The following is a 17,659-nucleotide window of genomic DNA, read 5'->3' as shown; positions in this document are numbered from 1 at the left end:
TGCAGACAAAGGAATGGGTAGAGGTCAGCCTGGGAGAATCATGGCTGCTAATGGGGACTATCAGTAGCTGACAATGGGTTGTATGTGGTAGCAGCCCATGTGATGACAAGGCTTAGTCATGAGGGTTGAGGTAAGGACAAAGGAAAAAATTCTCAAGTTCTAAAATTACTGAACTTGGTGTTGAGTCTGGAAGGCTGCAGGGTACCCAAGCAGAAAATGAGACACTATTCTCCCAGCTTGCACTGAGCTTCATTGGAGCACTGCAGCAAGCCCAAGATAAGGATGTTGGCCAGGGAACACGTTGGTGTGTTGAAATGACAGGTAACAGGAAATTCAGGGTCATGTTTGCAGAAATAACTGGTCATCCAGTCTGCATGTCATCTCTCCAATGTAGAGAAGACCACATTGTGAGTAGAAAATACAATAGACTACGCTGAGTGAAGTGCAAGTAAATCACTGCTTTACCTGGAAGGTGTGTCTAGGATTTTAGATTGTGAGCAGGGCAGAAGAACACAGGCAGGCATTGCACCATCTGTGACTGCATGGGAAGGTGTCATGGGGGTGTGGGAAAGTGTTGCAGTGGATGATGAGTGGACCACGTTGTCCCAAAAGTAATGGTCCCTTTGGTAGGCTGACAAGAGAGGGGAAAGGAATATGTGTCTCGTTGTGGTACCCAGCTGGAGGTGACACAAATGGCAGTTAATCATCCTTTGGATGTGGATGATGAGGGGTAGTAACTGAGGACCAGGGGACCCTGTCACTGTTGTGGGAGGGAGAAGAATGAGGGCTGAAGTGTGAGAGATGGGTTGGATATAACTGAAGGCCCTGTCAACAATAGTGATGGGGAATCCTCGGTTAAGGAAGAATGTGGACATTTTGGAAGCCCCCTTGTAGAAGTTGGCATCATCAGAACAGATGTGACGGTGATGGAGGATCCGGGAGAATGGAATAAAGTCTTTACAACAGGTACCTGTGGGAGTTGGTGGGTTTGTAGTGAATATTTACACCATTCTGAGGAATGATCACTCCAAACGTTAACGCTGATTTCTCTCCACAGATGCTGCCAAACCTGCAGAGCTTTTCCAGCAATTTCTGTTTTTGTTTCTGATTTACATAATCTGCAGTTCTTTTGGGTTTTTTTGTAGTGGATATTGGTGGCCAGCTTATCCCCAGAAATGGAGACAGAGATGTTGAGGAAGGGAAGGGAGGAGTCAAAGATGGACCAGGTGAAGGTAAGAGCAGAGTAAAAATTGTAAGTGAAAGTGATAAACTTTCCTAATTCCAGAGTGAGGGAAGCAGCACCAATACTGTCATCAATCCACTGGAGAAAGAGTTGTGGGGAAGGGATTGAATAGGACTGGAACAAGGAATGTTCCACATATCTCACAAAGAGACAGGCATAACTGGGACCCATGTGAGTACCCATGGCCACACCTCTGACCTGAAGATATTGAGAGAAGTTAAAGAGGCAGTTGTTCAAAGTGAGGGTGTGCTCAGCTAGGTGAAGGAATGGGATGGTTCAGGGCCTGTTTTTCCATGAAAAAGCAGTGAGCCCCAAGACAATCCTGGCAGGGAATGGACATGTAAAGGGATTACATGTCCATGCTGAAGAGGAGGTAGCTGGAGCCCGCAAGCTGGAAGCTTTGAAACTGACTTAAATTTTCAGAAAAATCATGGCTATAAATGGGAAGGGACTGGCCAAGTGGGGAAAAAAATTGAGTCAAGGTAGAAAGAGATGAGTTCTGTGGGGATTTTGGGAAGGAGGTAGAAGCTGCCTATGCAGGGTTGAGGGCAGACTATAAACTTGGAGGCAATGGGGTGAGATCATCAGATAGAATGAGACTAGTGACCATTGTGGACATGTCTCACACTGATGTCTGGTCTGGCAAAACTGCAGTTTTTAATTTTTCAACCTCCTGGTCAAACCCCTTTATAGTCACACCTCCTTTCTCTGCCCCATAATCCTCTCTTGGTTCCTCTAATTTTGAACTCTTGTGTACATGTATTCACTTTCGCTTTGCTTGCTATTCATAACCATGCCATCATCTATCCAGCTACTAAACTCTGGAATTTCCTTGCTCAACCTCTCTGTCCCCTCCTTTAAGGTGCACCTTAAAACAGATGTCTTTGACTGGGCTTTTGCTCACCTGCTCTAATATCCCCTTAGGCAGCTCAGTGTCAAATTTGTTAGATAACATCCTTGTGAAGTGCCATGGCATGCTTTACTAATGTTAAGGGTGCTACATAAATTCAAGTAGCTGTTTTTTGGTGCATTATAGAACATAACAACATATTATGTAAAAAAAAAGTTGTCGTCTCCTCTTATGTTCTACCTAAAGCAATTACCAGAAGGTGTGAGAGCGTTGTTAGCATTTGTTGTTTGCCTTTAAGATTTGTAGCCTCTGCAGACTTTACTTGTTTTTTGCCATGAACTGAGTTAAACAGCTTGAGGAATCCTTTCTCCATGAGTAGACTCTGCTGTTATTGAGCTAGTGATTCTTGACATAGACTCAGGATCACCAAAAGAAGAAAATTCTCCACTCTTGACACTAAAATTGCCCTATCCAGGCCACAGCAAAAATTTGGAACTTTAAACAAAAGGTGTTGGTTCAATTGGGATAGCCCATTGTAATTCACATCGAAAACCTCATGGTGGCATCATACACTTATGAAATTAATCAGAGGCCCTGGCTCCTCTTAAACCTGAACACTTCACAACATAGCACCATTAATCTGAGAGGTGGCTAGCAACAGAGAGAAATGGCAACATGCCAGCCACTGCACCCGATATATCCTGCTCTGTTGCTGACTCCCTACTGTATATTTCAAATTGTAACTGTCCCCACATTTGTTCCACTTTACTATAGGTTCCTTCCCTTCCATTGTGAGATCACAAGATCATGAGGTATAGGAACAAAATAAGGCCATTCAGCCAATCGAGTCTGTCCCACCATTCGGTCATGGCTGATATGTTTGAGAACCCCTATTCTCCTGCTTTGTCCGTGTAACCTTTGATTCCCTTACTAATCAAGAACCAATAAATCTTTGTCTTAAAGACACTCAATGACTTGGCTTCCACACAGCCTTCTGTGGCAATGAATTCCACAGATTCTCCACCCTCTGGCTGAAGAAATTCCACCTCATCTCAGTTCTAAAGGATTGTCCCTAAACTCTGAGGCTGTGCCTTTGGGTACTAATATCTCCTACTAGTGGAAATATCTTCTCCATTACCACTCTATATGAGACCCCTTGGTATTCTATAAGTTTCAATCAGATTCCCCCTCATCCTTTTAAACTCCACTGAGTACAGACCCAGAGTCCTCAACTGTTCCTCATATGATAAGCCCTTCATCTCCAGCATCATTCTGGTAAACCTCCCCTGGACTCCCTCTAATGCCAGCACATCCTGCCATAGAAATGGGGCCTAAAATGCTCACAATATTCTAAATGTTGTCTGACCAGAGTCTTATATAGCCTCCGCACGTCATTCCTGTTCTTGTATTCTACCTTCGTGAAATTAATGCAAATATTGCATTTTTCTTCCTGAGCACCAACTGAACCTGCATGTTAGTCTTAAGAGAATCCTGAACTAGCATGCACAAGTCTCTTTGTGCTTTACATTTCCAAAGTCTTTCTGCATTTAAAAGAAGTCCATGCCTCCATTGACCTGCCAAAGTCTGTTTCCTCATATCTTCCCATATAGTATTCCATCTGCCACATCCTTGCGCGCTCTCATAGCCTGTCCAGGTCCCTCTGCAGCCTCCCTGCTTCCTCAGCACACGTCCTTCTGCATATCTTTGTGTCATCTGCAAACTTAGCAACAATGCCCTCAGTTCCGTTATCCAGATCGTTAATGTATAACAAGACAAGATGTGGTCTCAACACTGATCCTTGTGGAACTCTACTAATCACCAGGTACCAACGGAAAAAAGACCACTTTATCCCAACTCTTTCCTTTCTAACATCAGTCCTCTGCATGTGTCGCAGTCAAGCATCCGCCTCCAATGTGTCTCATCGAATCACTGCTCACTCCCCAAGTGTCTCACTGTACCACTGCTGACCCCCCCATGTGTCTCACTGTACCACTGCTCACCCCCCACGTGTCTCACTGTACCACTGCTGACCCCCCACGTGTCTCATCGAACCACTGCTCACCCCCCCATGTGTCTCATCAAATCACTGCTCAGCCCCCATGTGTCTCACTGTACCACTGCTCACGCCCCCCACGTGTCTCACTGTACCTCTGCTCGCCCTCCATGTGTCTCACTGCACCACTGCTCACCCCCCCCATATGTCTCACTTACCACTGCTAACCCCACATGTGTCTCACTGTACCACTGCTCACCCCATGTGTCTCACTGTAAAACTGCTCACCCGCCATGTGTCTCACTGTACCACTGCTCACCCCGCCATGTGTCTCACTGTACCACTGCTCACCCCATGTGTCTCACTGTACCACTGCTCAGCCCCCATGTGTCTCACCGAACCACTGCTCACCATATGTGTCTCACTGTACCACTGCTCACCCCCCCCATGTGTCTCACTGTACCACTGCTCACCCCCCCATGTGTCTCACTGTACCACTGCTCACCCCCCATGTGTCTCACTGTACCACTGCTCACCCCCCCATGTGTCTCACTGTACCACTGCTCACCTCCCATGTGTCCCACTGTACCACTGCTCACCCCCCCATGTGTCTCACTGTATCATTGCTCACCCCCATGTGTCTCACTGTACCACTGCACACACCCCCATGTGTCTCACTGCACCACTGCTGACCCCCATGTGTCTCACTGTACCACTGCTCACCCCCCATGTGTCTCACTGTATCACTCCTCACCCCCCATGTGTCTCACTGTACCACTGCTCACCCCCCATGTTTCTCACTGTAAAACTGCTTACCCCCCCATGTGTCTCACTGTACCACTGCTCACCCCCATGTGTCTCACTGTACCACTGCTCACCCCCATGTGTCTCACTGTACCACTGTTCACCCCATGTGTCTCACTGTACCACTGCTCACCCCCCATGTGTCTCACTGTACCACTGCTCACCCCCCCATGTGTCTCACTGTACCACTGCTCACCCCATGTGTCTCACTGTACCACTACACTCCCCCATGTGTCTCACTGTACCACTGCTTACCCCCCCATGTGTCTCACTGTACCTCTGCTCACCCCCATGTGTCTCACTGCACCACTGCTCACCCCCCATGTGTCTCACTGTACCACTGCTCACCCCCCATGTGTCGCACTGTACCACTGCTCACCCCCCATGTGTCTCACTGTACCATTGCTCACCCCCCATGTGTCTCACTGTACCACTGCTGACCCCCATGTGTCGTACTGTACCACTGCTCACCCCCCATGTGTCTCACTGTACCACTGCTCACCCCATGTGTCTCACTGTACCACTGCTCATCCCCCATGTGTCTCACTGTACCACTGCTCACCCCCCCATGTGTCTCACTGTACCACTGTTCACCCCATGTGTCTCACTCTACCACTACACTCCCCCATGTGTCTCACTGTACCACTGCTCACCCCCCACGTGTCTCACTGTACCACTGCTCACCCCCATGTGTCTCACTGTACCACTGCTCACCCCATGTGTCTCACTGTGCCACTAGACACCCCCATGTGTCTCACTGTACCACCGCTCACCCCCATGTGTCTCACTGTACCACTACACTCCCCCATGTGTCTCACTGTACCACTGCTCACCCCATGTGTCTCACTGTACCACTGCTCACCCCCCATGTGTCTCACTGTACCACTGCTCACCCCCCCATGTGTCTCACTGTACCACTGCTCACCTCCCATGTGTCCCACTGTACCACTGCTCACCCCCCCATGTGTCTCACTGTACCACTGCTCACCCCCCATGTGTCTCACTGTATCACTCCTCACCCCCCATGTGTCTCACTGTACCACTGCTCACCCCCCATGTTTCTCACTGTAAAACTGCTTACCCCCCATGTGTCTCACTGTACCACTGCTCACCCCCATGTGTCTCACTGTACCACTGCTCACCCCCCATGTGTCTCACTGTACCACTGTTCACCCCATGTGTCTCACTGTACCACTGCTCACCCCCCATGTGTCTCACTGTACCACTGCTCACCCCCCCATGTGTCTCACTGTACCACTGCTCACCCCATGTGTCTCACTGTACCACTACACTCCCCCATGTGTCTCACTGTACCACTGCTTACCCCCCATGTGTCTCACTGTACCTCTGCTCACCCCCATGTGTCTCACTGCACCACTGCTCACCCCCCATGTGTCTCACTGTACCACTGCTCACCCCCCATGTGTCGCACTGTACCACTGCTCACCCCCCATGTGTCTCACTGTACCATTGCTCACCCCCCATGTGTCTCACTGTACCACTGCTGACCCCCATGTGTCGTACTGTACCACTGCTCACCCCCCATGTGTCTCACTGTACCACTGCTCACCCCATGTGTCTCACTGTACCACTGCTCATCCCCCATGTGTCTCACTGTACCACTGCTCACCCCCCCATGTGTCTCACTGTACCACTGTTCACCCCATGTGTCTCACTCTACCACTACACTCCCCCATGTGTCTCACTGTACCACTGCTCACCCCCCACGTGTCTCACTGTACCACTGCTCACCCCCATGTGTCTCACTGTACCACTGCTCACCCCATGTGTCTCACTGTGCCACTAGACACCCCCATGTGTCTCACTGTACCACCGCTCACCCCCATGTGTCTCACTGTACCACTACACTCCCCCATGTGTCTCACTGTACCACTGCTCACCCCATGTGTCTCACTGTACCACTGCTCACCCCCCATGTGTCTCACTGTACCACTGCTCACCCCCATGTGTCTCAATGTACCACTGCTCACCCCATGTGTCTCACTGTACCACTGCGCACCTCCCATTTGTCTCACTGTACCACTGCTCACCCCATGTGTCTCACTGTACCACTACACTCCCCCATGTGTCTCACAGTACCACTGCTTACCCCCCCATGTGTCTCACTGTACCTCTGCTCACCCCCATGTGTCTCACTGCACCACAGCTCACCCCCCCATGTGTCTCACTGTACCACTGCTCACCCCCCATGTGTTTCACTGTACCACTGCTCACACCTCCATGTGTCTCACTGTACCACTGCTCACCCCCATGTGTCTCACTGTACACTCCTCACCCCCAATGTGTCTTACTGTACCACTGCTCACCCCTCCATGTGTCTCACTGTATCATTGCTCACCCCCCATGTGTCTTACTGAATTGCTGCTCATCCCCCATGTGTCTCACTTTATCGTTGCTCACCCCCCCATGAGTCTCACTGAACCACTGCTGACCCCCAACGTGTCTCACTGTACCACTGCTCACCCTCCATGTGTCTCACTGTAAAACTGCTTACCCACCCCATGTTTCTAATTGTACCACTGCTCACCCCCCATGTGTCTCACTGTACCACTGCTGACCCCCCCATGTGTCTCACTGTACCACTGCTCACCCCCATGTGTCTCACTGTACCACTGCTCACACCCCCCTTGTGTCTCACTGTACCACTGCTCACCCCCCCATGTGTCTCACTGCACCACTGCTCACCCCCCATGTGTTTCACTGTACCACTGCTGACCCCCATGTGTCTCACTGTACCACTGCTCACCCCCCCAATGTGTCTCACTGTACCACTGCTCACCCCCCCAATGTGTCACACTGTACCACTGCTCATCCCCCATGTGTATCACTGTACCACTGCTTACCCCCCATGTGTCTCACTGTAGCACTGCTCACCCCCCCATGTGTCTCACTGTACCACTGTACACACCCCCATGTGTCTCACTGTACCACTGCTCACACCGCCATGTGTCTCACTGTACCACTGCTCACTTCCCATGTATCTCACTGTACCACTGCTGACCCTCCATGTTTCTCACTGTACCACTGCTCACCCCATGTGTCTCACTGTATCACTCCTCACCCCCAATGTGTCTTACTCTACCACTCCTCACCCCCTACTTGTCTCACTGTACCATCTCTCACCCCCCACATGTCTCACTGTACCACTGCTCACCTCCCATGTGTCTCACTGTACCACTGCTCACCCCCCATGTGTCTCACTGAACCACTGCTCACCCTCCATGTGTCTCACTGTAAAACTGCTTACCCACCCATGTTTCTCATTGTACCACTGCTCACCCCCATGTGTCTCACTGTACCACTGCTCACCCCCCCATGTGTCTCACTGTACCACTGCTCACCCTCCCATGTGTCTCACTGTACCACTGCTCATCCCCCATGTGTCTCACTGTACCACTGCTCACCCTCCCCATGTGTCTCACTATACCACTGCTCACCCCCCATGTGTCTCACTGTACCACTGCTCACCTCCCATGTGTCTCACTGTACCACTGCTCACCCCCATGTGTCTCACTGTACCACTGCTCACCCCCCATGTGTCTCACTGTACCACTGCTCACCCCCCATGTGTCTCACTGTACCACTACTCACCCCCCATGTGTCTCACTGTACCACTGCTCACCCCCCATGTGTCTCACTGTACCACTGCTCACGCCCCCATGTCTCTCACTGTACCACTGCTCACCCCCCATGTGTCTCACTGTACCACTGCTCACCTCCCCATGTGTCTCACTGTACCACTGCTCACCCCCCATGTGTCTCACTGTACCAGTACTCATGCTCCATGTGTCTCACTGTACCACTGCTCACCTCCCCATGTGTCTCACTGTGCCACTACTCATGCTCCATGTGTCTCACTGTACCACTGCTCACCTCCCATGTGTCTCACTGTACCACTGCTCACCCCCCCATGTGTCTCACTGTACCACTGCTCACCCCCCCATGTGTCTCACTGTACCACTGCTCACCCCCCATGTGTCTCACTGTACCACTGCTCACCCCCCCATGTGTCTCACTGTACCACTGCTCACCCCCCATGTGTCTCACTGTACCACTCGTCACTTCCCACGTGTCTCACTGTACCACTGCTCACGCCCCCATGTCTCTCACTGTACCACTGCTCACCCCCCATGTGTCTCACTGTACCACTGCTCACCTCCCCATGTGTCTCACTGTACCACTGCTCACCTCCCCATGTGTCTCACTGTACCACTGCTCACCTCCCCATGTGTCTCACTGTACCACTACTCACCCCCCATGTGTCTCACTGTGCCACTACTCATGCTCCATGTGTCTCACTGTACCACTGCTCACCTCCCCATGTGTCTCACTGTACCACTACTCACCCCCCATGTGTCTCACTGTACCACTGCTCACCCCCCCATGTGTCTCACTGTACCACTGCTCACCTCCCCATGTGTCTCACTGTACCACTGCTCACCTCCCCATGTGTCTCACTGTACCACTACTCACCCCCCATGTGTCTCACTGTACCACTGCTCACCTCCCCATGTGTCTCACTGTACCACCGGTCACTTCCCATGTGTCTCACTGTACCACTGCTCACCTCCCCATGTGTCTCACTGTACCACTACTCACCCCCCATGTGTCTCACTGTACCACTGCTCACGCCCCCATGTGTCTCACTGTACCACTACTCACCCCCCATGTGTCTCACTGTACCACTACTCACCCCCCATGTGTCTCACTGTACCACTGCTCACGCACCCATGTGTCTCACTGTGCCACTGCTCACCCCCCATGTGTCCCACTGTACCACTGCTCACCCCCCATGTGTCTCACTGAGCCATTAGCCCCCATGCATGTCTTATTCTACCACTGCTCCACCTGTGTGTCTCACTTTACCACTAGCACTTCCATGCGTGTCTCAGGTTACCACTGGCCTCCCATACATGTTTCACTCTATCATTGCTCCCACCCCCCACCCCCAAAGCATGCCTCACTGAACTACTGGCCCCCACATGCATGTGTCACTCTTGCACTGACACGCCATGCGTGTCTTACCCCAACTCTGCCCTTCATGCGTGTTGCACTGTATCATTGGCAACCCCCCCACGCGTGTGTCACTGAACCACTGGCATCCCCCCCAATGCATGTCTCACTGAACCACCAGCACCCCAATGCGTGTCTCACTCTACCCCTGCACCCCACATTCGTGTCTCACTCTACTACTGCTCCCCCCCCCCCCCCCGTCATAGGTTTCTCACTCTACCACTGGCACTCCATGTATTTCTTATGTCACCATTGCCCTCCAGCGCATCTCACGCCAACATTGCCCTGCATGCGTGTCTCACTCCTCCACTGACCTCCATGTGTGTCTCACTCTACCATTGCCCTCCATGCCTGTCTCACTCTACCATTGTCCTCCACGCGGGTCTCACTCTACCACTGACACTCCATGCGTATCTCACTCTACCACTGAACCTCCATGTGTGTCTCACTCTACCATTGTCCTCCACGCATGTCTCACTCTACCACTGGCACTCCATGCATATCTCACTCTACCACTGAACCTCCATGTGTGTCTCACTCTACCATTGTCCTCCAAGCATGTCTCACTCTACCACTGGCACTCCATGCATATCTCACTCTACCATTGCCCTGCATGTGTGTCTCACTCCACCACTGACCTCCATTTGTCTCACTCTACCACTGACACTCCCCATGCGTGTCTCACACTACCACTGACATGCCATGTCTGTACCACTGTACCAATGGGCCCCCCCCCCCCCCCATGTGTGTCTCACTCTACCACTGTCACTCCATGCATACCTTATTCTACCACTGACCTCCATGCTTGTCTCACTCTACCATTAGCACCCCCATGCATGTCTCACTCTATCACTGGTATCCCCATAATGGTCTCACTCCACCATCGGCCCTGTTTGTGTTCCACTCTCCAGATGGTTCTCTGTGTGTGACTGACTCTCTCATCAGCCCTCTGTGGCATGTTTCACTTTACTATCAGCCCCATGTGTATCTCAGTTTATCATCGCATTTCCATCTCCTCAAACTATTCATCTCAGTCGACTGATTGCCCTCAAATGTCTGTCTCAACCCCCAGCCTCACTGGAGTTTCTTGAGTGAGGCTTAAACGATGTGACACACAGCTGAAAAATGTGTTGCTGGAAAAGCGCAGCAGGTCAGGCAGCATGCAAGGAGCAGGAGAATTGACATTTCGGGCATAAGCCCTTCTTCTGGAATGAGGAGGGTGTGCCAAGCAAGCTAAGATAAAAGGTAGGGTGGAGGGACTTGGGGGAGGGGCATTGGGAATGCAATAGGCAGAAGGAGGTTAAGGTGAGAGTGATAGGCTGGAGAGAGGGTGGGGGCGGGGAGGTCAGGAAGAAGATTGCAGGTCAAGAAGGTGATGCTGAGTCCGAGGGTTGGGACTGAGATAAGGTGGGGGGAGGGGAAATGAGAAAGCTGGAGAAATCTGCATTTATCCCTTGTGGTTGGAGGGTTCCTGGGCGGAAGATGAGGTGCTCTTCCTCCAGGCGTCGTGTTGCCATGGTCTGGCGATGGAGGAGGCCAAGGACCTGCATGTCCTTGGCAGAGTGGGAAGGGGAGTTTAAGTGTTCAACCACGGGGTGGTTGGGTTGTTTGGTTGGTGCGGGTGTTCTCTGAAACGTTCCGCAAGTAGTCGGCCTGTCTCCCCAATGTAGAGGAGGCCACATCGGGTGCAGCGGATACAGTAAATGATGTGTGTGGAGGTGCAGGTGAACTTGTAGCGGATCTGGAAGGATCCCTTGGGGCCTCGGAGGGAAGTGAGGGGGAGGTGTGGGCGCAAGTTTTGCATTTCTTGCAGTTGCAGGGGAAGGTGCCAGGAGTGGAGGTTGGGTTGATGGGGGGTGTGGACCTAACGAGGGAGTCGCGGAGGGAGTGGTCTTTCCGGAACTCTGATAGGGGAGGGGAGGGAAATATATCCTTGGTGGTGGGGTCTGTTTGGAGGTGGTGGAAATGACGAAGGATGATACGATGTATCTGGAGGTTGGTGGGGTGGTAGGTGAGGACCAGTTGGGTTCTGTCCTGGTGGAGGTTGGAGGGGTGGGGTTCAAGGGCGGAGGAGTGGGAAGTAGAGAAGATGCGGTGGAGAGCATCGTCAACCACTTCTGAGGGGAAATTGCGGTCTTTGAAGAATGAGGCCATCTGGGCTGTACCGTATTGGAATTGGTCCTCCTGGGAGCAGATGCGGCGGAGGCGAAGGAATTGGGAATATAGGATGGCGTTTTTACAGGGGGCAGGGTGGGAGGAGGTGTAATCTAGGTAGCGGTCGGTTTATAGTAAATGTCCGTGTTAAGTTGGTCGTCCGAGATAGAACTGGAGAGGTCTAGGAAGGGGGGGGGAGATGGTCCAGGTAAATTTGAGGTCGGGGTGGAAGGTGTTAGTAAAGTGGATGAACTGTTCAACCTCCTCGTGGGAGTACGAGGTAGCGCCGATACAGTCATCGATGTAGTGGAGGAAAATGTGGGGGCGTGGTGCCAGTGTAGCTGCGGAAGATGGACTGTTCCACATATCCGATGAAGAGGCAGGCATAGCTGGGGCCCATGCAGGTGCCAATGGCTACTCTTTTGGTTTAGAGGAAGTGGGAGGATTGGAAAGAGAAGTTGCTCAGAGTGAGGACCAGTTCAGTCAGTCGAAGGAGGGTGTCAGTGGAAGGGTACTGGTTGGTTCAGCGGGAAAGGAAGAAGCGGAGGGCTTTGAGGTCTTTGTGATGGGGAATGGAGGTGTATAGTGACACACAGCCAAGAATGCTGCCCACTGACCTACAGGCCTGGGTTAGTAAAGTTCCCTGAAATACTCCGCCTCAAAAGGACAAGAACACAAAAACACCAGCTGTACCTAACAGGAATTAAACCCTGAAGGGAAGACCAGATTTACTGGTGCTACTAGCTTTACTTCTGCCAACATTGAAGCTATTTCTCATTCAGGGATGTTCTTACACACCCTCTGAAGCAGGTGAGATTTGAACCCAGGCTGCCTGGCTCTCAGAGGTGGGGACATGAGCACTGCGCCTTAACAGCCCTCCTGTTAGTATTTCACTCAAAACATCATGTCATACATTTTGAGTAGAGGTGTATAGTTTGCCACTCCTGGTGTTAAAGGATTTCTAATTGAATTCAATAAAGATCTGCAATTGGATTAAAAAGCTGCTTGTTACCATAGCCACAATCGGCGAGGGGTGGGGAGCAGAGGTGAAAGAAAATGACAGGCCAGTAAATGAAATGAAATGGAACAGCCGTTGGGATTAAACAAGCACAAGCAGAGACATTCTTGCCACATGGATATAATCCTCTAATAATTTAAAGCATGTTCTTAACTCCCGTATAATGCCACAATGCAGGTTCAGAATAATCCCCTCATTATGCCTGTATCCGAATCGCCTGACAGCATTAAGTTGCTGGTGATTTTTGTCTCAACCGTGTTTCTATGCCTGCAGTGCCTGTTATTCATCTGTCTTGAAGGTACGACTCCCAATCACATCACAAGCCTGGCTACAGCCCCGAGGACCCCGCTTCACTTGTGAGGGCAGACAGCTATTAACTAACAGCAATCAATCCTCAAATCCATACTCAGCCGATGCAGGGTTTGGTGGAGGGAAGGGAAGGAGTAGTTGGCATACACTGGATTTACCCTGGGCTAAACTCACGGGCGGTTGTGGTCAGCTGTCTCAGCGCATACCAGGAATGGAACCTGGCATCTTACTTCTCTGAATGGCTCAGTACTTTAAATACCAACAAGGCACAGAGACAGCAACGAAAAATTATAATAGAGTGATTAAAAATGGGGCTGAAGGATTGTGAACCATCCTGCCCTCCTCAGCATTTTGAATTTTTCCCGTTGGTATTACCTTCGAGAGGTCAACCAGAGTATTGGCCTGGTCATTGAGTTTTCTCTGCTCCATCTTCACATTGCGAAGCCTGTGGAATAACCAGAAAAATACAGATCCTCACAATGGCTGAATACAAAATGCGACCACTCTCACTAAAACCTTGTGTCTCTACCAAACAATTATCTTTGGAAAGGACAGGGTAGAGAACACCCAAACAGTGATAAAAGAAGAAACAGTGAATGGATGGAGGCCACTCAGCCCTTTCATTCTGCTCTACAAATCGATTTCATACACTGGCTCTATGGACCTTCACACCCTTACCCAGCAAAGATCTACTGACCTCAGTCACACCAGTCAATTGATCCCCAATATCTACAGTCTCCTGTGGAGAGAATTCCCACTTTCCAGTGTCTTTGTAAGGAACAGCACAAGGAACAATATCTTTGAACCTCCCAACACTGAGTTCCTTATTCTTCCACAAAATATTTATTCACAAAATAATTTCCCTTAATTATTTTAAACACTTCAATAAAATCACTCCTAAATTTCTATACTCCATGGAATACAAGCCATCATTGTTCCCATGATTTATCTCTGCTGATGAATTTGCCATGCATTTGCCCCATGACCAATACACTACTCAAAGTTCAACAATATGGCGTAGGATTGTGGCTGTACTGTCAGCCCAGCTTGCAGCTTCTCCCCTACAGCATCGTGACTAAGATAGGTAACTTTCTGGGTGTCAGTGTGCCACCTACCACTCAATGGTGCTGTGTGGCCAACCTACTTTTCAACCAATTATAACAAGCATTTTATCACAGTGCCTGAACAGCAATACACTAACGTTTATCTCTGCCTCTCTGCCTCTCCAAAGACACAGACTCCTGCTGAGTCAAGACAGTGAATGTTTTACATAGGTAACATCACAGCTAAGTCAGATCCTGTCCTCATCCAACACACGCTCGCTAGCAACAGTAACTGGCTAGCAACCAGAAAAAGGAACTGTAACCACCCAAACCACTCAATTAGATTTCAGTCTGTACTTCACTCCCGGTAGCAATTACTCTATATATAAACCCCTTCATCAGATTCAAGCCCGTAACCTATCCCCAGGTATCTGTTATTATATATACTGCTTGAACCCCTCAATTTGATTCCAGTCTGTAGCTCACTCCTGGATAACTATTATTCCAAATATAATCACCTGAACCCTTCAATTAGATTTCAGTCTGCAATTTACTCCCAGGTATCTGCTATTCTATATATAACCCAACTCTACTAACATCTCGAATAGATTCCAGTCTGTAACTCACTCCCAGTATCTGTTATTCTATATACAAACCACCCCGAGCCCCTCGATTAGAATCCAGTCTCTTACTCACACTTGGGTATTTGTTATTCTAAACATAAACCCTCCTGAACCTCTTGATTAGATTCCAGAATGTAACTCACTCCTGGGTATTCTTTTCATTCTGTGTACATAAAGCCCCATAGTCCCTCGATTAGATTCTGGTCTGCAATTCACTCCTGAGTATCTGTTATTCTATATATAATTCTACATATAACCTCCCTGAACATCTTAGTTAGATTCCAGTCTGTAACTCACTCCCCGGCTATCTATTATTCTATATATAAACCACCCTGACCCCTCGATTAGATTCCAGTCTGTAACTCAATCCCAGATATCCGTTATTCTATATATAAACCCCACCTCCGAACCCCTCAATTAGATTGCAGCCTGTGACTCACTCCCAGGTATTGCCTATGGTCCTGTTTACTGGTCCTCTGAGTGCAGGATCTTGATGTCACAGCCCTTCCTATGAACTCACTGATGGATAGCCTGCAGGAACTTCCTCTGGTGCTTCCTCACTTTCGCGTGGTCGATCTTTTTGAGCAGTTTTGTGTGTTTGTAGATCAGCCAGGTCTCCCGTAAAACATTGGCTGCTGCATTTTTTATCTGGTGAGGTAGAAGAACAACAGGTTAGAGAATGGTGGAGCCAGCAATTGAAAGTCATATCATCCAGACCCTTTCAAATAGGATGATCTCAATATTACTCAGTCATTACTGGGACCCGTCTCAAAGAATACAGTTCATTTGGGCCCTTGTCAAAGAGAGAGGCTCACCACAAGTCACTTTTATCAGAGAATGGCTCAAGGCTGTAACATTCTCAAAAATGGGAATCTTAGCATTGGTAATTCTTTATTGGGGCGATTCTCTCCACAAGGGCCTTTTCATCAAAGATGTGTACTCAATGGGATCTCTCCAAAGGGAGGGGTCTTATAATCAGGATCCCTTTATAAGAGAGTGTCTCACCATCAGAAACCTCATTCTCAGAGGGAGTAATACCCTCAGAGATCCCATTATCAGAGAGAATCTTACAATTTGGATCCATTTAAAGGTGGAATATACATCACCAAAACACCTTTATCAGAATGAGTCTCACTATTGGGAACCTCTTTATCAGAGGAAGTAACACCATCAGGACCATTTTAGCTGAGGAAGTCTCACCAACCGGGTATCTTTATCATAGGGACCCTCACCAACAGGGTATCATTATCAGAGGGACCCTCACCAACAAGTTATCAATCATAGGGACCCTCACCAACAGGGTATCTTTTTGGTGGGACCCTCACCAACAGGGTATCGCTATCAGAGAGACCCTCACCAACAGGGTATCATTATCAGAGGGACACACACACCAACAGGGTATCTATCATAAGGACCCTCACCAACAGGGTATCGTTATCAGAGAGACCCTCACCTGAAGGGTATCTTTATCGGAGGGATCCTCACCAACAGGCTGTCTTTATCAGAGGGACCCTCACCAACAGAGTATCTTTATCAGAGGGACCCTCACCAACAGGGTATCATTATCAGGGACCCTCACCTGAAGGGTATATTTATCAGAGAGACCCTCACCAACAGGTTATCGTTATCAGAGGGACCCTCACCAACAGGGTATCTTTATCAGAGGGACCCTCACCAACAGGGTATCGTTATCAGGGACCCTCACCAACAGGGTATCTTTATCAGAGCGACCCTCACCAACAGGGTATCGTTATCAGGGACCCTCACCAACAGGGTATCTTTATCAGAGGGACCCTCACCAACAGAGTATCTTTATCAGAGGGACCCTCACCCACAGGGTATCTTTATCAGAGGGACCCTCACCAACAGGTTATCGTTATCAGAGGGACCCTCACCAACAGGGTATCGTTAGCAGATGGACCCTCACCAACAGGTTATCGTTATCAGAGGGACCCTCACCAACAGGGTATCGTTATCATAGGGACCCCCACCAACAGGGTACCTTTATCAGAGGGATCCCCATCAACAGGGTATCATTATCAGAGGGACCCTCACCAACAGGTTATCGTTATCTGAGGGACCCTCACCAACAGGGTATCTATTATAAGGACCCTCACTAACAGGGTATCTTTATCAGAGGGACCCTCACCAACAGGTTATCAATCATAGGGACCCTCACCAACAGGGTATCTTTATCGGTGGGACCCTCATCAACAGGGTATCGCTGTCAGAGAGACCCTCACCAACAGGGTATCGTTATCAGAGGAACACACACCAACAGGCAATCTATCATAAGGACCCTCACCAACAGGGTATCGTTATCAGACTGACCCTCACCTGAAGGGTATCTTTATCAGAGGGATCCTCACCAACAGGTTATCATTATCAGAGGGACCCTCACCAACAGACTATCTTTATCGGAGGGACCCCCACCAAGAGGGTATCTTTATTAGAGGGACCCTCACCAACAGGGTATCTATTATAAGGACCCTCGCCAACAGGGTATCTTTATCAGAGGGACCCTCACCAACAGGGTATCGTTATCAGAGGGACCCTCACCAACAGGCTATCTATTATAAGGACCCTCG

General features: G+C 49.8%; 1 protein-coding gene across 1 annotated transcript in view; it reads right to left on the bottom strand.

Annotated features, from left to right (window-relative positions):
• Nucleotides 1–17,659, bottom strand: part of LOC132805635 (small conductance calcium-activated potassium channel protein 3-like) — a 123,015-nt gene that overhangs the window by 8,090 nt on the left and 97,266 nt on the right. The window contains exons 6-7 of the mRNA XM_060820824.1: nt 15,592–15,719; nt 13,781–13,850 (exon numbers count right to left, since the gene is read on the bottom strand). Of these exons, the coding sequence (XP_060676807.1) occupies nt 13,781–13,850; nt 15,592–15,719 (198 nt within the window). The remainder of the gene's footprint in view (nt 1–13,780; nt 13,851–15,591; nt 15,720–17,659) is intronic.

This window comes from Hemiscyllium ocellatum, chromosome 50 (genome assembly GCF_020745735.1).
Source record: "Hemiscyllium ocellatum isolate sHemOce1 chromosome 50, sHemOce1.pat.X.cur, whole genome shotgun sequence".
Classification (NCBI taxonomy): domain Eukaryota; kingdom Metazoa; phylum Chordata; class Chondrichthyes; order Orectolobiformes; family Hemiscylliidae; genus Hemiscyllium; species Hemiscyllium ocellatum.
This window is presented reverse-complemented; position numbering and strand designations above follow the sequence as displayed.